Source organism: Sitodiplosis mosellana, unplaced genomic scaffold (genome assembly GCF_009176505.1).
Source record: "Sitodiplosis mosellana isolate CC-2019 unplaced genomic scaffold, AAFC_SMos_1.0 Smas_scaffold_6226, whole genome shotgun sequence".
NCBI classification, from domain to species: domain Eukaryota; kingdom Metazoa; phylum Arthropoda; class Insecta; order Diptera; family Cecidomyiidae; genus Sitodiplosis; species Sitodiplosis mosellana.
Window position 1 is genome coordinate 15,108,921 of NW_022601467.1, and position 20,184 is coordinate 15,129,104.

The 20,184-nt window shown below is 36.1% G+C and overlaps 3 protein-coding genes across 5 annotated transcripts; 1 reads left to right on the top strand and 2 right to left on the bottom strand.

The window, feature by feature from the left end:
* The first annotated feature begins 688 nt into the window (after positions 1–688).
* LOC129578136 (neurexin-4) lies at positions 689–13,920 on the top strand. 2 transcript variants are annotated; one of them, XM_055466280.1, is made up of 13 exons: positions 689–1,110; positions 2,504–2,623; positions 6,986–7,182; positions 8,629–8,770; positions 8,873–9,243; positions 9,362–10,664; positions 10,788–11,062; positions 11,140–11,291; positions 11,378–11,715; positions 11,852–12,165; positions 12,284–12,494; positions 12,594–12,731; positions 12,804–13,920. In XM_055466280.1, exons 1-13 carry the CDS (start codon positions 1,047–1,049, stop codon positions 12,992–12,994), a joined length of 3,816 nt encoding a protein of 1,271 aa, XP_055322255.1. In that variant the 5' UTR covers positions 689–1,046; the 3' UTR covers positions 12,995–13,920. The 2 variants fall into 2 exon arrangements, with proteins under 2 accessions (XP_055322255.1, XP_055322257.1); XM_055466282.1 differs by lacking the exon at positions 6,986–7,182 and adding an exon at positions 7,954–8,150 and having other exon boundaries at positions 694–1,110.
* Positions 3,984–6,606, bottom strand: LOC129578137 (L-aminoadipate-semialdehyde dehydrogenase-phosphopantetheinyl transferase). The gene has a single exon (XM_055466283.1). It carries the CDS (start codon positions 6,362–6,364, stop codon positions 5,465–5,467), a length of 900 nt encoding a protein of 299 aa, XP_055322258.1. The 5' UTR covers positions 6,365–6,606; the 3' UTR covers positions 3,984–5,464.
* Positions 13,921–14,568: 648 nt separating the features above from the next.
* LOC129578138 (uncharacterized) lies at positions 14,569–19,864 on the bottom strand. Of its 2 annotated transcripts, XM_055466285.1 has the most exons (5): positions 18,798–19,864; positions 17,959–18,142; positions 16,992–17,266; positions 16,512–16,682; positions 14,569–15,952 (listed from the first exon to the last, which is right to left on the bottom strand). In XM_055466285.1, exons 2-5 carry the CDS (start codon positions 18,116–18,118, stop codon positions 15,764–15,766), a joined length of 795 nt encoding a protein of 264 aa, XP_055322260.1. In that variant the 5' UTR covers positions 18,119–18,142; positions 18,798–19,864; the 3' UTR covers positions 14,569–15,763. The 2 variants fall into 2 exon arrangements, with proteins under 2 accessions (XP_055322260.1, XP_055322259.1); XM_055466284.1 differs by lacking the exon at positions 18,798–19,864 and having other exon boundaries at positions 15,815–16,682; positions 17,959–18,758.
* Between the last annotated feature and the right edge of the window lie 320 nt (positions 19,865–20,184).

The window sequence follows — 20,184 nt, forward strand, 5'->3', positions numbered from 1 at the left end:
TTGTAATTGTGTCTTATAAAGTGTTTCGCTGATGACGTTTCGCATGTTTCACTTCACTCGTTCCATTATATGGGCTTTGCATTGTTCGCTCCACCGTCCACACGCATACATAGAGGTGCGCGACGCACACATTCTCCCATCAACTTGCTCGCATCGATGTGTCGATGGTGAGTGCAGTGTATGACTCATACACGTTCGCACTGGGGTGAAGGTAATTTCGCTTAGATTGATTGATTTTTTTTTGATGATTGCCACTAAAATGCGGCCAATAATTACGCCATCAACTATGACTCTCGCTTAAATCGTGTTTTGAAACACTTTACCACACAGATCTAGTAAATCAAATCTTATTTTCATAACGAATTAACCGTAAAAAAAAACCAAAGAGAAGTGGTACCAACATTTAGGTATAAATTTCCAGTGCTTAAAGTACGGAATAGACAAAATGTTGTTAAATTTGAACAAGAGGCACAGAAAAATTGAAAAATAAATTTACTTCAGCAATAAATTGATTGAAATCTGGTTGAAATCATGATTTTTTTATAATTCATGTTAAAATAAATCAAGAAAACTTCCCCACGGCTTCATTCACTAGAATCATCCATGCCGAAATACTTAGCAACGCGACGCGGCAAAGTAATGGCGCTTGAGTATTTCGATGTTAGTAAACAATATTTGACAACCGCTTGAATCATACGTGCATTGGATTCGGGTCTAGACGGTTGTCGGCGTTGCGTCGTGCGGTATTTTGTCTAATTTGTGTATACACCTATCATTGAATCATTGTCGTAAATGCCAGTTCAGTCAAAACGTCGCGACGGTATTAAATAGTTGCTGTTTGCACACTGAACACACAGTAACAAGTTTCTCATGGTTTTGATTTTTCCTCGAGCATTTTTTTTCTTCAATTTGCTCAATTGACGTGTGTGTGTTTGTTTCCATTCATTAAAAAGATATATTTTTTTTTAAACAAACCGTGAAGAATCGAATTGTTCATTTTAAATGATTTAAATAATTGAAAAACGATTCAAGTGACTCCAATAAAAATGGATACAAATATATTCAAAATATTTGTATTTTATTTGTTGTGTACAATAACAACGAAAGCAGGTAGAGTTGATTCATTTGATTGGATAAATTATATGTGTGTGCTGGAATTGAAATCGTGGAAATTCATATTTAGTGGAAATTTGGTTGTGACAAAACCAAAATGTGTACCATATTTTCTCTAAATTTGACGATTAAGTGCGTTAATTAAAAACTATCGCTCGAAAAATTTGTTTGTATTTTTACGGTGAAAATAAAAACTGGGCGTATGCTTATCAAAGAATTGTTGAATGGTTCGCCGTTTCACGCTACTTCATACCAAATGCACACATATATTCGTAATACTACTAATGTGTCTACGATCGCTTTTTTTATGGATGTTGTTAGCTCGCTCATTCGCATCACTTTGTCCACATATATGTATTGGTGGCGTAAGGTGTGCGCTCGCTCACCGTGTTCAACGTTTTCTTGTGTATTATTTTATTTTGATGGATCAAGTGAGTAATCTCGAATAATGAAAACACGCTCACACACAAAAGTGATGGCATCTCTTGTGATTACTCATGTCAATCGTCGTTAGAATAATACAAAATAATTCCTAATTTCTTGGATTGGTGAAAACGGAACATTTTGTTACAATTAACTTGACGCATGAAAGTCATTTAAATGCAATTAGAAAGAAGTGTTTATGATTCAAGCCCGACAGAAATATTCGATGCTAACGACCGTTTTAACTAGCAACTCGATGAATGATTTTCGGTTGAACGGAGAACTCAAAAATTATGTGTGCATTCATATTGAATTTGTGGGTTGTTTTTTTCGTTATATTTCTGAAATTCGAAACAACATTCAATCAATGCATTATGTCATTGATGGATCATTGGCTTCGATATTTTTGTCATCGTTGCCAACAACAGCAACAACCACAGTTGCAAACGAAGGGAAATTTATTAGGGCTTCAATTGTTAACCATTTGCTGTGATTTCGTTTATGGGTATTTTCCTTGAAGACGAGTGACCGCACAATGAGTTTACTTCGGCTTAAATTGAATGAGCGAGGCAAAGATCTCTGACCCAAAACCCATATGTGCACATTGGTGTTTTTTTTTTCATTTCGGTGGCATTTTTTTCCATTCATTCAAATACGTTCGTACATTCATTCAATTTCTTTGTTCCAATCCAATAAATATTCTATTTGCATCGATAATCCGCTTAAAATTGATCGTTCACTTATTCTGGTGCACACATATGGTAGATATTTTCGTTTTGTCATTCACACCTGGAACCCCGCCAAAAGTGACAAACATTTCACACTACTCGGATTTAATCGGTCTTATACGTTGCGTTTGTCTTCAATTTTTTTTTCGTACCTTCCAAAGATCCAGTCTAGTTTTCATCTTCTGCATTTTTTTAAAATGTGTTTATTATATTATTTTTTACTTTTCATACCCGAACAGAATACTATGAAAATGCATATTATCCGCAGTACGAATGCAATATCCCGCTATTAGATCAGGCAGCCATAACCGCGACGTCATCGTTAAGGGAAAGAGGTCCAGAAAACGCGCGCTTGAATGGTAAGAATCGTTTCTATTATTAATGAAATGCGAGTTCAACGGAATAATAGCAAAGCGAGACAAGAATGTTGACTAAGTCGAATATTTATGAGGATATGACAACAACACACATTACATGTTAATTGCCACGAACAACATTCACGCACATATCCTTGTTAAATAGAGAACGAGTGCGAGTGAGTGAGCAAGAGTGAGAGTGGCCCCTTTGCGTTCATCTCTCTTTTGTATGGATTCGCTAGCAGGCAAAATTGATTTATGGTCTCGCAACCAGTTGGAGTTTTAGTCTATTTTCATTGGGTTATTGTGTTGTAGTTTCAAAACACACAGACACAATATTGCTTCGACCGAAAGAAAGTCCGTTCTATTCTCGAATGGAATGGTTGATGGTGATGAAAAAAAGCAGTCAAACGAGTGTGCATATGAGATGCGCTTGCGTTAGGGCAAAATATTGCAGTAGTCTAGTTGGAAATTGGATGCTCTTAGCATCTTCATTTTTGTTATTTGACTCCGAATTTATTGTTCATCTCGTTTAATTGCTGACATTTATCCCGATGCGGTAAAAAGGCAATGGAATATTGAATGGGGCAAATGTGGTCTATCGCATAATACACATCTGCCAATATTATTTCAAAAGCGATTTAAAATTGAAAATAAAGAAGGCTGTGTCACATACAATATTGCAATGTACCCACATTCATTGTGAAGTGGAGAGACAAACAAAACTTCATCAAAGAAATATGAAAACAAAACATGTGGAGAATGTAAACAAATGGATCTAAAATTTGATCGAATTGTGTCGAAATCGGTGAAACCACAGAGCATGCGATTGTCGTGTTTTCCTCTACTTTTGACAACGATAGAAATGAAGTATTTTTAAAATATTTCATCAAACAAGCATTCAAACCGCCAATAAATTCACATTTTTCTCAAGAAAAATCTAAAAGCCGTAGCAAGTGTGCGTAGGATTCTTGGGCCATAGCAAAAGTAATGTTTTAAAAGCATTCAGAACGATGGCAACAAGCCGAGTTACAAGAAAAAAAAACACAGAAAATTGCCCATTTCATTTCACTTTTGCGATGTGCCCGAAATTATCGTTGCGAGAGTGCATTTAACTATTTTTATTCGGTTGTATGGCAACTGTCCAAATGAGAATTTTCAATCAAATTTATGGATTTAATGATGGTATCCAAGGAACAAGCAACACACAGGAAATATTAATGGTAACGACGTTGTTTGAGCCCATAAATATTAATTTCGAACATTTCTTCTCATTGCCTACGCCGAGGCGCTAACTGTATAGAAAGTGAATGCTCACACAAATTTTTCCCCGGTAATGAGCTTGGTGGTTTCGTTATTTTGTTTTTTGTTTTTTTTTTTTTTGGAAAAAACGCGACTTTAATGATTTAATGCGTGCGGTAAATGCAAAATGGCTTTTCGAAGCGGTGCAATTCATTTTGATCTGATAGGTAACAACACCGAAAATGGCATTTACTGCACAGCTATATGCGATAAATGTTTTTTTTTATTACAATTTTATATGTGTCAATTATATTGTTTGATCTTATGTCATGATTTTGTGAGGTGAGTTCGTTCGTTTGTTGGCAAGACCGCGCGCGCACGCACACACGCCCGAAAACACCGAATCTATCGTCTGGCCCCGTTTATTCAATTCAATTCACCGAAACGAACAATTGATACACAAAAAATCGACATAAATATAAATAAAACATAAATACTTTGGTACTTTGCTCTGGTGTGTTTTTCGTCGACAATGGGAGTGCTTGCTATCGACCAAATAAAAAATTAAAATAAATGCGTTTGCCTTATTTTTGCGGCGGTGCTCGTCTCTCGTCTCTCCGTGCACCATTCGCGCTGCGAATGATAAATGCACGAAGGGTGCACGATATTGCAATTAGACTTGAGTTTAGGGGATGATCTCTTCAGTTCGACGTGTCTCTCTCATTCTCTCTTTTTGCTCTTTTGCTTTAACTGCTTTATTTGCGCTCAGACGGTTAATTTTCTAAAAATGTTTTTTTTTCACATTTTTGGGATTGCCATTGGCACATAGTTGCAAATTTTCGGCTCTTTTTCCCCGAAATCCTTCGGCTCTAATAAACATGAACTAGGCGAAGCTTGTATGCCTCACCCATTTCGCTAGAAAAAAAAACCGACAGAGTTAGAAATTGCAGACAACTACACCGTGCTGATCGCTTTTGTATGTTTAAAGGGAAACAAATATATATCGAAATGAAAATAATAAAAGTGAAGAGCCGGGCAAACATTGATGAAAAGGTACCGCACAGAAAAAAAAATAACAACAGAATAACACACATTGGCATATAGAAGGAAAAAAAACGACAACAATGAAAGTACTTTTGTCGATCGACGTGTATTTTCTGTTTCTGGCTCATTTCGTTTTTGTAATTTATTATTATTATGTTTACCGTTTCGCCGCATATATTCACCCCTTTCCGATAAATTCGAATAAATTGCGAAACACTTTGGTAACCCCATTTCATGTACTTGGTTATATTCTTTTTTTTCGGGGACTTGCGTTGCCTGGCACCGAAATCGGTTCGTGACGATGGAAAATGAGGACGTTTTAAGCCAGATAAATCGTCGACAACAATCCATATATGATGGATAGATCTATAGTTGACAAACAAAAAATGAAAACGAGAAAAGTTTGATTTTTATATCAAATAGCAGTACTTTATTTTCCCATTACCAATTTCCTTGTGATTTTATTCAATAAAACAAGAGCGAACCAGAAAGAAAAAAAAATTAACAAATTTTAACATAATTTCCCCATTTGAATGTGTGCTATCCGAAGGAATCGTGTCACAAAGTTTTCTTCAACTGTTTTCCAAGTACTTTTCGACTATATTCCGAATCGACGGCAATCAACGGTTTTGCGTCTTTCATAAGCCTTTCGAAATCAATCATTTCGAATAGTAATTCGTTTTGTGACAATTCGGTCGTATATTCGGTCGATGGATTTTTCACAGCAACAGCGACACAGTGATCGTTGTCAAGCAACGATTCCTCAAATACCCAATGGTTTTGTGGTGCTCCTTCGAACGAAACCACACTGTTTCGAACAATATCTGTTGCGGACAAGTCTACGGTGCTCAGTCGGAAGTCAATGCTTTGCAAATCGATCGTTATGCCAACGCCAATGTTTTTCACATAACTCTCTTTCAAGCACCAATGTCGCATAAAAGCGTCCGTCTGCTTTTGTTCGCCGCTACGTGCCTTTATGAATTGCCATTCGTTCGGTGTAAATGTGCTGTGCATTAGGCGAAAGAACTCGCTTAACGGCTTACCACCACTGTATTCCATTTTCATGACATCAACCCCAACAAGTTGCCGATTGTTTTCATTGAAATTCTTTGTAAACGATCCGGCCAACACGGCGTATCGCTCGTGATGCGACACATTAAAGTCAATGTGAGCAGCTATTTGATCGGTTGCATTTGGGCGGAAAAATGGTTTGCCACGTGAATCACGTTCGAAGCGTATTGCATTATAATCCAATTCAGGTAAACAGACTTTAATAAATTGCCGCATCAACAATCGACCAACGAGTGATGCTTTAAAGTCGTCAAGAAAGTGGAATTTTGCCAAACGATCCTTTTCTTCCGGTTGAATGCATGCCGTAGCCAATTCCAAATCATTTAACGTACATCGCCAGGATCGTAAATCAAATGCCCAACGTACATTCCCATTTTTTATCGACATTCTGAATGAATCACCCTCTTTTGACTTTTTTCGTCGTACACTTTTTTTTCAACCGATTTACTTCGTGAATCAGTACAAATTGGTTAGATTTTTGTTTTCGACTAGTTTTATGTTGAATTCGATTGACACGAGAGATACAGTAAACAAGATCAACAGTTTTTTCGTCCAAAACAAAAACAGACACAACAATAAGATGTGATGAACTGATGAGCAATAACACTCACATAACTTATTCGACAATTGAAAATGAAATGTCAAACGTTTGACAACGTGCTAGTGTCATGGGCTGTGCTGCCAATATAAGAGAATGAAAATGTCTTGACTCTGTATTGAAATTGTTGTTGTTTTTCTGATTTGATTTTGAGCATACGTTACAATCGGATGCTATGGGATTTATTTTGGCGTAGAATGAGAATTTAGCGAATAGAATAAGAATTTTTGAAAAGGATTCCAATTTCAACAGAGATAAGAATTCTCGAATGGATACTGCATAAAATTATGAAATGAACGGAACATCGTATAATCTTAGTCTCAGTACTTGAATGGAAACTACTACCACTTTTAAGGAGAGAAAAAGAACAAATAAACCTATTAAACAATGAATTTTAATTAAATTTTAAGCTGGAACATCATGGACGGCGAAAAATTCAGATTTTGAACAAAAGTTGATAATTGATTTGGGATCAGTTCGAAATATAACGGCGATCGCGATACAAGGTCGTCCACATAGTGTCGAATATGTTACCGAATTCACCATCAGCTATGGTTATAATGGACTTGATTATGCTGATTTTAAGGAGCCCGGTGGCAACATTAAGGTAAAACATCACCGTTCGATATCGCCGAAAGGGGAAAAATTAATTCCCTGAACTTGGCTGGCTGGCTCAGTTCATGTGATGCTATTTCTCACAAAATTTAAACTCATTTTTAATGTTGCAAGAATGCTCTCTCTCACATACACACAATAACAAAGCTAATATACCAATAACCCAGGATGTGGCTGAAATGATCTTTTCTTATTTATATTTAAGCATAACTGTTAAGCACACTAATTGCATCGAACAGCAAAATTTCAAGGTTTGAACGAAACAAAACCTTATTAACTGGTCGAAAAACTGAATCAATTTACTAACAAAATACTCGTTTCTGGGAAACGACATAGGCATTATTATTAATTATAAGTTTTAACAACAAAATTTCATACTAATTATCGAAATCAAGTGGGGTTCAAAGGTAGAGGTTGCAATTTTTATGGAGAATGTTCTAGTCTCATAATCATTTTAACAAAATCAATTATTATTTAAACTTTTTCTAAAGAATATTTGTATCACTCAAAAACTAACCCAAAATTCGTTTTTGTCTTTCTCTTCTTCATTATATGCACTCAAAAATGTTGCGCATGGCTCCCAATTTTTTTTTTTCATCTCAACTCAAATTCCATCAATTTAAAATCAACAATCAAACCAATTGCAAACTCATTTCGAAAATGGCTAACAACACGAACGCCTCGCATTGTCGCCTTTATGCCCATTCGCTATGCAAAAAAAAAACGCACAAACACCAAATCTGGGAAAATGAAATATGTAAAGCGCCCTCATCATGGACACCGATCGAAAACACTTATTACCATTTTTTAACATTTGATTTGGGTGAAACTCGAACGGTTAACAAAATCGCAACACTTGGTCGTTCGCATACAAATGAATATATCACAGAATTCGTTGTGCAATATTCGGACGACGGAGAGCTATGGCGATCATATGTTAGTCCTGGTGGTGAGGTTCAGGTAACACAAATCATCTAATTCACAAACACACATGCAACTAAATTTGTTCTCTTATTGTTGAATTTTTTTTTCCGAGTTTCTTTTTGTGCACACTCCAACCAAAAATAAAATTAACCGTTAATTCAAAATGTGAATCGTGTGTTTGGCAAACAATGTTTGCAATATTCGCTATTTTGGTTTCAAGTATTTATTGTTCCGTGTGTTTTTTTTTCTTCATTTAATCTTTTTTTTCCTTTCTTCCCCTGCGTTTTTGGCTTGAACACTTATTTGCTACTTATTTTAATATTCTACTCTATTATTCTAACCAATTTTTTTTACTTGTAGCTTCTATATTGTAGTGGGTTGAACATATTTTATCGATTGTGGCTTGTTGTTAGCTGTTTACTGTTTTAAAAATGCGTTTTTTCTTTCGTTTCGTTCGTACGAATATTGTTTTACATTGAACAGTTGAAAAAAATGAAATTGCAAATTTTCGCAGATGTTCAAGGGAAATGTGGGAGCCGATTCGATCAAATACAATGTGTTTGAGGTGCCGATAATCGCACAATGGGTTCGCATCAATCCAACCCGTTGGAGAGATCGTATTTCACTGAGAGCCGAATTGTATGGCTGTGAATACAGTAAGTTGAAATACACACATACGCTGCGAAATCATTGCAGCTTTCGATTTCAACGATTTCATGTTTATTCTTCATTTTTTTTCTTCTTTTTCTTGCACTTAGTTTCCGATGTATTGCATTTCAACGGTTCCAGTTTGGCACGATTAGATCTATTACGTGACCCAATCGCTTCACTGTATGAATCGATTCGTTTCCGTTTCAAGACCGCTTATGCCAACGGTATTGTTCTATATTCGCGTGGTACACAGGGCGATTATATTGCTTTGCAGCTCAAAGACAATCGCATGATATTGAACATTGACTTGGGATCGGGTTTGATGACAACGCTATCGGTCGGCAGTTTGCTTGACGACAATGTATGGCATGATGTTGTCGTTTCCCGTAATCAACGCGACATTATCTTCTCGGTGGATCGTGTCATTGTGCGCGGTCGCATCAAAGGCGAATTTAGTCGATTGAATTTAAACCGAGCGGTAAGTGTGAACAACGGAAGCTGCCCCTTAGGCATTTCCTTTCTGAAATGTGTCATCACAATGAAAACAGTAACAGCAACAGCAACTAAATTACCGCCTTTTTTCGTACCAATTTCAGATCTACCTCGGCGGTGTTCCGAACATTCAGGAAGGAATGGTTGTACAACAGAATTATACGGGCTGTGTTGAGAATCTCTACTTGAACTCAAGCAATTTTATCCGTGAAATGAAATATGCCTATGAAATTGGCGAATCGTTGCGATACGAAAAGATAAATGCATTCTACAGTTGTCCGGATCCACCAATTACACCAGTTACATTCTTGACACGTTCGTCGTATGCTAAAATGAAGGGCTACGAAGGCATGAAACAATTGAACGTTTCATTCTACTTCCGAACGTATGAAGACCGTGGTTTAATGGTTTACCACGAATTCACATCACGTGGATATTTGAAAGTTTATCTTGAGTATGGTAAAGTAAAAATTGACATCAAAACCGGCGATGGGCCGAAGACAACGTTAGACAATTATGATGAGCAATTCAACGATGGTCGGTGGCATTCACTCGTACTGACAATTTCGAAAAATAGTTTGGTTCTTGATATTGATCAACGGCCGATGCCAACCACACGGCTATTGGATATGACCACCGGCGGTGTGTATTTCATCGGTGGCGATGGCAAAGGAAAAGACGGTTTTGTCGGATGCATGCGAACAATTACCGTTGACGGTAACTACAAGCTGCCATCCGATTGGAAAGAGGAAGAGTACTGTTGCAAGGGTGAAATTGTCTTTGATGCATGTCACATGATCGATAGATGTAATCCAAATCCGTGCCAACATTCCGGCATTTGTCGACAGAATTCACGTGAATTCTTCTGTGACTGCAGTAATACGGGATATGCGGGCGCTGTGTGCCATACCGCTTTGAATCCATTGTCTTGTCAAGCATTCAAAAATGTGCAATCCGTTCAGCAACGAGCGAACATTCATATTGATGTGGATGGAAGCGGACCACTCGATCCATTCCCAGTCACTTGCGAATTTTACGCCGATGGACGTGTTATAACGGTGCTGAGTCACAGCAAAGAGCACACAACTTCGGTTGATGGTTTCCAAGAGCCGGGCTCATTCGAACAGAATATCATTTACGAAGCAAACTTCCCACAAATCGAAGCCCTTTTGAACCGATCATCAAACTGCTGGCAACGATTGTCCTACCAATGCCGATCGTCACGATTGTTCAACTCACCGTCCGATGAACAAACATTCCATCCATATTCGTGGTGGATTTCGAGACACAATCGTCGAATGGATTACTGGGCCGGTGGTTTGCCCGGATCACGGAAATGCGAATGCGGAATTCAAGGCAGCTGTATCGATCCAACGAAATGGTGCAATTGTGATGCTAATAATCTTGGTTAGTAGAGATTTTTCTTATGTTTACTTTGCGATGAAAATATTTCAATCTTCTTGAAAGCAAACATTCAATTGGTTTCCCATGCCAAACTCAAACTAATTGCGTTTTTCATTCCCAATTCAGATTGGCAAGAAGACAGCGGTGAAATTCGTGAAAAGGAACATCTTCCAGTGAAGGCAGTACGATTTGGTGACACTGGTACACCACTGGATGAGAAACAGGGCCGATACACGTTGGGACCGTTGATGTGCGAAGGCGATGACCTATTCAATAATGTGGTCACATTCCGTGTCACTGACGCAACCATCAATTTGCCATCATTCGATATGGGTCATTCGGGCGATGTATACTTTGAATTCAAAACAACCATTGAAAATGCGGTCTTATTCCATGCCAAGGTATGTGTTTCTTTCGAAGCTACAGGAAAAATATCAGCAAAAGACGATTTAATATTTGTTTCGCATTTTGTCTGCAGGGACCAACTGATTATATTAAGTTGAGTATTATTGGAGGTAGAAAGATACAATTCCAATATCAAGCTGGAAGTGGACCACTTGGTGTTAATGTAGAAACTAGCTACCACTTAAATGACAACCAATGGCATTCGGTGAGCGTTGAACGCAATCGGTACGTTTCATTCTACCTCATATTCGTTACGTGAGACTCACACGTTTCATGTCTAATCTAATGTCAATTTTGTATTGAAATTACAGCAAAGAAGCACGTCTCGTTGTTGATGGATCGCTAAAGGCTGAAGTTCGTGAGCCACCAGGTCCAGTTCGTGCTTTGCACCTAACATCTGAAATGGTTATCGGTGCTACGATTGACTATCGTGATGGTTTTACTGGTTGCATGCGCGCTTTACTATTGAACGGTCAACTTATCGATTTGAAATCGTATGCTAGACGCGGCTTGTATGGTGTTTCAACTGACTGTGTTGGTCGCTGTGATTCGAGCCCATGTCTCAACAACGGAACATGCTTCGAACGCTATGATGGCTACACATGTGATTGCCGTTGGAGTGCATTCAAAGGACCCATTTGTGCTGATGGTTTGTATTTTATTCGATTATTTTCGATACAACCAAGTACTGGTTATTTTTTTTCATTCCCATCAATTCTTTTTTATTCATCATTGAGTTCAATTGAAAGTAATATCATTGTAATATTTGTTTCCACCAAAAATAGAAATCGGTGTTAACTTGCGATCGAGCTCATCCGTTAAGTATGACTTTTTGGGCAGTTGGCGTTCAACAATTTCTGAAAATATTCGTGTTGGCTTCACCACCACAAATCCACACGGTTTCCTGCTCGGTTTCTCATCAAACATTTCCGGCGAATATTTGACAATTATGATTTCGAATTCGGGCCATTTGCGTGTTGTGTTTGATTTTGGCTTTGAACGGCAAGAATTGATTTATCCAAATAAACATTTTGGATTGGGACAATATCATGACGTTCGGTTTTCGAGAAAGAATTCCGGATCTACGGTTGTTTTGACGGTAATTAAGTGGTCATTTTTCAAATATCAATTCAAAAAAAATAGAATCAAATACATTTTTAATAAATTCAAAAAAAAATCAACTGCAACTAAGAAAAATTTCAAATTTTCTTCAACAGGTTGATAATTACGAGCCAAAAGAATATCACTTTGATATAAAAGATTCGGCCGATGCGCAGTTCAATAACATTCAGTACATGTATATTGGTAAAAATGAGTCGATGAATGACGGTTTCATTGGATGTGTGTCAAGGGTTGAGTTCGATGACATTTATCCACTGAAGTTACTATTCCAAGAAGCTGGGCCACCCAACGTTAGATCAATCGGCAGTAAGTTGTTTGGCAATAAATACAGTTTGTCTATTATCTAAGCGTTTGATATTGATTTTAAACAATGAATGATGTTATCCCGTCAATTGCCAATTTCAGCTCAACTGACTGAAGATTTTTGTGGTGTGGAACCGGTTACTCATCCACCGATTGAAGTTGAGACTCGACCACCGCCACCGATCGATGAGGACAAACTGCGAAAGGCATACCATCACGTAAACTCAGTACTTTTGGGAGGTAAGAGTCATTGTCTGCATGCTCATAATAGAAATTGCGAGAGATTAACGAATTTTTTACTCAATTTTCCAGTTATCCTGGCGATATTGTTCTTATTGCTGGTGGTGATGGCCGTTTTGATTGGTCGCTATCTCAATCAACACAAAGGAGAGTATTTGACGCAAGAAGACAAGGGTGCCGATATTTGCGACGATCCAGACGAGGCCGTGGTCAATTCAGCGACAGGCCACCAAGTGACAAAGCGAAAAGAATGGTTCATTTAAATCTGCTCAAAGCAGTACACATTTAGGATCAATATATTAGAAGTGAACAAGAAAAATACAGTTTTCCAATTCAAATGTAGAAAATGGCATCGGACACAGCATCCAATGCATTGAACCAAAAAGCAAAAACAAAACAAAAAATGAAGAAAAAAAAATAGATCTGATTCCATATTCGAGTAGAGATTAGGATAAATGAATCAGTAAAAAATGGTTCGTCTCATCGAACACATCAAGTCAAGAAATTTAAGCAACACAATAAAGCATCTCTGTTGATCGGTCAAATTTTACCATGCCTCATTTTGTATAAAGTCAGTGCAAAACCGAATCTCTTTCACCGTTTGATATCGATATTCACCATTTTTACAACAGAAACAAAACAGCCAACACTGTCATAATATGATGAATGCAAAATTTGCGTCACACATTCAGATGCCATGTTAAGTACATGTGATGCAAAATTGTGCATTCACATACGAAACAACAACAATATTTGTCATTTCGAGAGGAAAATTTAATTTTATTAATCTTTAAGTAATGTTTAGTCTTAGATTTCCAAAACCGTCCATATGTTTACTTACTTCATTTTTACCAGAATATTTTTTTGACAACTTTTTTTCTAGAGATAACATTTAAAAGAAAACGAAGCATCTCTTGCATTTCAAAAGAAGAAAAACACTTATTTTCGTAATTAGGACTTGCGTTTTCTTGTCGATTTCCTTATTTTGAAGATCGCATTTTTGTTCATTAGTAATTAGATTTAAACGAAAAGAAAATTTATATATTAAAAATAAATCGATCGAAACATCATCGAATAAGAAGACCTAAACAAAATGCAAATTCAATCAAGAAATTTTAATTATTTTTTTTTTTTTTCATTTTGTATCGCTCAGAAAAATGGAAAAATAACAAAAATTGTCTAAGTTTAATGTGTATGATTTTTTATTTCGTGAGGCAATTATCAAACGCAAGCACCAAGTTGAATGTTGTTTTTATGTTTATTTATTACTGATACAACAAATCGACGACCTTACTTTTTCTCATAAGTAAGCAGCAATTTATGAGCAACAAAAATTTATAAAATATTTCTGTTTTTCCGAAAAAGAAAAAAAAAATTCTCACAAAATACACTGGAAGCTAAATTTTAATTGGAAAAAATACGGAGAAGAATACAAGTTCTGGAGATCATTTCTGTAAGTTTCCTTTATTCAGGTTAATTCTTTTTCTCGTCATCATTTTTTTCTATTCAATATGAAAAACGTAATCCAATTGCTATGTATTGGATGAAAAAAATCATACAACAAATATTTTTTTTCAATCACAACGACTTCGAACAATCCAATTCTCATTTGTTCTAGTTTTTTTCAGCCAACCAAACGCGATAGATGGTCAGCTACGGCTGACGCTCGTTATCTAGATAATTTGCGTGCGGTGAACGCATATAGAACGCTCCGCTGACATTCCGTTTTTGTGACAAGCGATCCATCCAAATTCATGATAGAATCCATGAATTTGTTTGGATACCACGTCACAAAGTCAGAAAAATGATGAATTCTATCATGAATTTGGATGGATCGCACGTCACAAAAACGGAATGTCAGCGGAGCGTTCTATATGCGTTCACGGCACGCAAATTATCTGGATAACGAGCGTCAGCCGTAGCTGACCATCTTTCTCGTTTGGTTGGCTGGTTTTTTTTTATCTCATCAATATATATACTTCAATTGACTTTGATTTAATTTTCAATTTGAAAAGAAATTTCTTTCATTTTTAGTAGAAATAAAATACTTAACAATCTCACAATTTCAATCTGTCAATTAATTCAAATGTTTTCAGCAAGTGCCTTTGAGTGTGCGCTGCTATTAAGATTTAATGATAACCAAAATTGATACAAATGAAACATAAAATCGATGACTGTATATTTTGTTTAGAAAAAAGAAGTCTATCACTGTCGCTATCAAGTCATTATGTATTTTATGATAAGGAACATTAACAAACAAATTCGTTTAACTGAGTGTTCAAGTGTATTGCAAAAATAGAAAAGAAAATGAAATTTAAATCAACGCAATAAAGAAAATGATTTTCACAACAAATTTCCATTTTTCGTATAAATTGATTTTCGATTTATTTATTTTTTCGTTTCGTTTGACCTGTAATTTTCTGAAGGCTATCCAATGTGTTTGAATAAATTCTAATTTGATTTGTTTTTTGTTTGATTCAATTGTCATCGAAGGCAACTCAATTAATCGGCTCCTTATTGCGGCTGGGGGGGGGCTGTTCAAAACCAAAAATTCATCTTCGGTTGCTATTCACCGCGAAAATACTCACAAAAAATAAAGAGGAAAATGTGGCAATAAAAATGAAAAAAAAACATGGAAATAAAATGGCTTATTGTCATATCGGTAAGAATTTAGCATGTTCATTATTTGAAGAAGCGTTTGGCTTCTATTTAGATTTCATGTGTATAATTGAGTAGAAAAAAAGTTGTATTCATTATCCAGTCCTTGATTTCTCTAAAAAAACGCCTTAATGCTTGAATAAATATTTATGATGGCATTCTATTTGTGAACAATTTGAAAAACATTCTAAGCATAATCAGATAATTTGATGGGCGACAAATGGTCGGCAATGGTAATTTAAACAAAATGCAAACAAACCCAAAAGAAAGAAAAAAACAAGGTCAGTTTTCAGGAATGGAATCCATCCGAAACAAATAAAATGATGTAAAAATCGCAAATAACAAATTGTGTGTTGCCGTTGGCCCCGTGTGTTTTACAAGAATAAACAAACCAGCAATAATATGGTCACAATGACAAACGTAGCTACGATATCATTTTTCAATTTATGATCTCGATAAAATGGTTTAGTCGAGTAATTTTCGCGTCTTGATTTTCGCAGAAGCCAAATCGGTATAATGAAATGAAAAATGTCTGGTATCATAAAGCCTAAGTCCCGAATTATCTGCAATTGTGCGTGTATATGTGTGTGCGCGCATTATTTTTGTTTTTTTTTTTGTATTTTTGGTTTTCGACGTGCGATTTTTTTTTTGCGAAAAAAGAGAGAACAGGAAAAAGACAAAAAAAAGAAGAAAGAAGAGAAGAAAATTGATTGTTAGAATGATGATTAAATAGAGCATTAAAATAGCAGAAAAAAAAAACAATAAAACCAAACGGCCAGACCGAATGAATTCTAATGATTTGTCATCGCTATTGCAAATCGACTAGAAATTATACATCAGCAAATCACATTATTTCTATCAAACATAATCACGACTAAGGCTACGGTAAGAAAAATTAAAATTTCCACTTAATTCGATGTTTTATTGAATTGTGTATGTGTGTTTTGTGTGTATGTCTGTGTGCGTGCATGTAAGTATAATGTTAGTGTGCATTGGTGAAGTTGAGAGAGTTTCGAGTGTTTTGTATGGTGTAATTGGAAATGTAAATGGCATGTAAATTTGTTGGTTGATATTGTAAAAGTTTTGTAAATAAAATCTAATTCCATTTAAATTGATATGTACCTGATGAAGCAAGCCTTCACCTTTGAAAACATTCGCAATGAATTGATCAAACCCACTTGCTACAATATGCAGTATGGCTATGCCGACGACAGAGAGTACTTTTCTTGGCGTTACTATATTTTCTAAATTCGCTAAATGAAACACTACACTAGTCGATAATAATTCGGTTATCTAAACGATAAACAAATGAAGAACATTTTTTTTGGTATACGAACAAAACAAAAAATAAAATAAAAATAAACGAGAGAAAGAAGAGAAGAGAAACACACAAATGAGAATATCGCAACGATTAAACAAGATATGTATAAATATTGTTTGATAACAGTGTTTCTTGTAATCCTTCATATTTTCTGAATGTTATATATTAATTGAATGCTAGATCTAGGAGGGTCATTGAATGATAATATGAACGGGATGAATGAAAGGTAAGGGGGAAAACATTGTCGAATCAAAGAAAAAATGGAGATTGAATGTATTTACCGTAAAAAACATTTGGTGGTTCCATTGGCTGTAAAAATCGTCATTGTAATAGTTAAGAAAGGCCCACCATCCATAATAATGCGAGAAAATCGATAGGCAGAATAGGAATATCATGGAGTATCGCACCGATTTCAAAATCATTAGGCTGATTAGATGTTTTGCACATTCGTACAGAGCGATTATAGCAATGACTGTCAAAATCCATATTTTCATCGTATTCTCCGTTGCATTGAAGTATAAGTGCTTGTAGCTGGCAATGCCTGACTCATATGTGCCTGCCGAAAATACCGAGGTTCAAATCAATTTCAGAGTAAAATTACGTGCGTACGAGTGTCTGTATGTACACTACCGTGCAAAAGTTTGGAACCACTAGGTATTTTTCATACAAATTGACCATTTTTGGTGGACTCATTAACATATTTCGGAAACATCTGCACTCTTGATATTTTGTGCATAGTTTCTACAACGTTTCAATAGTAAATCACAGGGGTTTCATCAAAAAATATTCACGTATTTAAAAAATATATCAATTCGAATTTGATCTGTTTTAATCTTCATACAAATTTGATCATTTTTCACACAGTACAAATTCAAATTGCTATATTTTTGAAATTCATGAATATTTTTTGATGAAACCTCTGTGATTTACTATTGAAACGTTGTAGAAACTATGCACAAAATATCAAGAGTGCAGGTGTTTCCGAAATATGTTAATGAGTCCACCAAAAATGGTCAATTTGTATGAAAAATACCTAGTGGTTCCAAACTTTTGCACGGTAGTGTATGTATATATATATATATATATATATTGCGACTGTTCAACTTAATAAGCTTCATAAATGTTTCAGTCGCGCACATCAAATGCAGCCAAATCAAATTAAAATAAAACTCAAAGTAATAATAACATATGTTATGTACGGATCATGCACGTATGAATATGGATGGATATGATGTGTATGTTTGTTACCTTTGAATACGGTGTCCCAGCAGGAGCACGAACAAAATCGGCGGTCAACGAAACGAGCATAGTTTTGCCAATAGAACCATAGTACAACCATATGTGATATGGGTATGACGATTGGACCGAGGATTCCCAAAATGCCTGGAATCCATATCGATAAACGCATTGCCCACGTGCACTTTTTCAATTCCTTTTTTTTTCGAATGAAACGATCACAGACGGGATGCGTGGGCACCAGCAGCGGAGAGAGGTTGCGAGCGAGAGATGAATCGAAAAAAAAAACAAACAAAAATACACCCAAACATAAAGTTAGCACACAATTTTATTCAATGTATTTCACCCTCGATTCAAACTTTTGTTGTCTTTTTTGCACAAAACACCGTGAAAATTGAACGAGCGAACCAGATCCTAAATAAACGGTGAATCAATCTGGATTCTTTCGTTTCGCCCAAAATGAAAACAACAAATCCAATACAGAATAAGAAGAAGACAACGAATGACGTCGACTACTAAGGCAACGGAAACACCAATTGTGTTCGGAAAATGGAATGAACAAAATCAATGCTTGTCGCACCATAGAGATGATTGGCTGAATACTATTGACGGATTATTGATAAAACACTGTTTCATCTTTTGTTTTGTTCCAATTTCTGTCTTCTTTAACTACCATTCTAGTCAACCAACCAACCCTCGTTTTCGTGTTTTGTTCATCCCGTCTACGCGGTCGGTCTTTGCCGAAGCATTGTCAATGCTGATCAATAAATTTTCACAGCCTTTTGCAAATTGAATACGCGTCCAGAGATTGAAATGGAATGAATATAACAAAGAGATATATAAGTAAGTACCTATGATAAAAAGAAGCAACAATGCTGCACGTATATATCGTGCGTTTCACGTAATTCACGTGTACGGATTGAATTATGTGAATGTCGGGATGAATTTACTTTTATGTTTTAAAATTGGATTTTGTACACCGGAAATGTTTCCTCTGGCTTGTCAACATTTTTTCTGCGTCGTTTTTCGTCGTCATCTGGTCCCGTCCAGCCAATTGAAGTAAAAAAAATAACACAACTTTCACATCGTCGTGGCTCTTTTTCGATTCTTTTTTTCTCGCTGTCTGTTTTCGTTGCCCTTACTGTGTAAAGAATTTACGATAGCCTCGGAGAAATGAAACTCCATTCATTGTTGGAAAACTTCTTTCGCGCTCGGCACAGACACACAAACACAAACACACAAAATTCAGCAAACTTTACCAATCAAGCAGTGGTTAAACATTAAAAATAATGACGCAAAATTCCTTATGTTTTCCAGGAGCTTTTCTTTCCAGTCAATTCGAACGCATTTCAAACTTGTGGTTTTGTGAAACCACACTTGGAAAATCTCGCAAAATTCTTCGAATGTACAACAAAATGTACTATTTATGACACGCAGTATTCTTTTTACTCGTATTTTTTTTTCTTTTTTTATGTGTATGTCGAATCCTTAAAAGCTCATAAAACTCAAAATATTGCATTCATAGCGAAACGAACGCACATAATATAACCGAATATATTACTTGACAGAAAATCGCGTGTAGTAAACGTGTTTAAGCCAATTCAATTGATTTTCAAGAGCGACTCGACACATTTTATGCAAATGCTATCCATGTACGAGTGCGTAGGATTTTTTTAAAAGCTCAGACTGTATAATCTCTCGTGTATTTCGTGTTTATTTTTTTTTCTGCCTTCCTTCTTGTTAGGAGGAAAAAAGTTTTTGCCAAAGTATACTCTTCCAAAAGCAAGATACGGAGTGAATTTTGTCGTTTTGATTCAAACACACACACACACACACAAATTATGGAACAGGAAAGAAAAAAAACGAAAAATTTCGGTGCTTTCGTTAAACAAATGGGAATAGAGCACAGACTAGCGAAAATATAATCACCGAAGCGACAAGCCGAATGCTATAATAGCTTCACGGAAAATGTGACAGCAGGCACACAAGCAGCGTGTATACGTATGTGTGCGTTCCGCGCACAAGCTGGCCAAATATGGAAAATCGAGTGTATTGCGAGAGTGAATCGAGTTACATGCACACAAACACATATACGAAACGGTTGGCTGCAGAGTGTGTGCATACACAATGGTTGCTAGCTGACTGGCTGAAGCATCGAGCACACCGATTAAACCTCTTCGCCACCAATTAACCCGTCGAACAAGTGATTTTATTAGAGCATATTATTACTTAAAACAC

Bases quoted from the DNA above. Each gene is read 5' to 3' on its own strand.
- LOC129578136 (XM_055466280.1), top strand. From the start codon at position 1,047: ATGGATACAAATATATTCAAAATATTTGTATTTTATTTGTTGTGTACA. The intron at 11,292-11,377 runs GTACGTTTCATT...TTGAAATTACAG, and splicing joins GTGAGCGTTGAACGCAATCG to CAAAGAAGCACGTCTCGTTG. The intron at 12,166-12,283 runs GTAATTAAGTGG...TTTCTTCAACAG, and splicing joins GATCTACGGTTGTTTTGACG to GTTGATAATTACGAGCCAAA.
- LOC129578138 (XM_055466284.1), bottom strand. From the start codon at position 18,118: ATGCGTTTATCGATATGGATTCCAGGCATTTTGGGAATCCTCGGTCCA. The intron at 17,267-17,958 runs GTAACAAACATA...TATTTTCGGCAG, and splicing joins CTGGGACACCGTATTCAAAG to GCACATATGAGTCAGGCATT. The intron at 16,683-16,991 runs GTAAATACATTC...TTTATCGTTTAG, and splicing joins ACCACCAAATGTTTTTTACG to ATAACCGAATTATTATCGAC.
- LOC129578137 (XM_055466283.1), bottom strand. From the start codon at position 6,364: ATGTCGATAAAAAATGGGAATGTACGTTGGGCATTTGATTTACGATCC.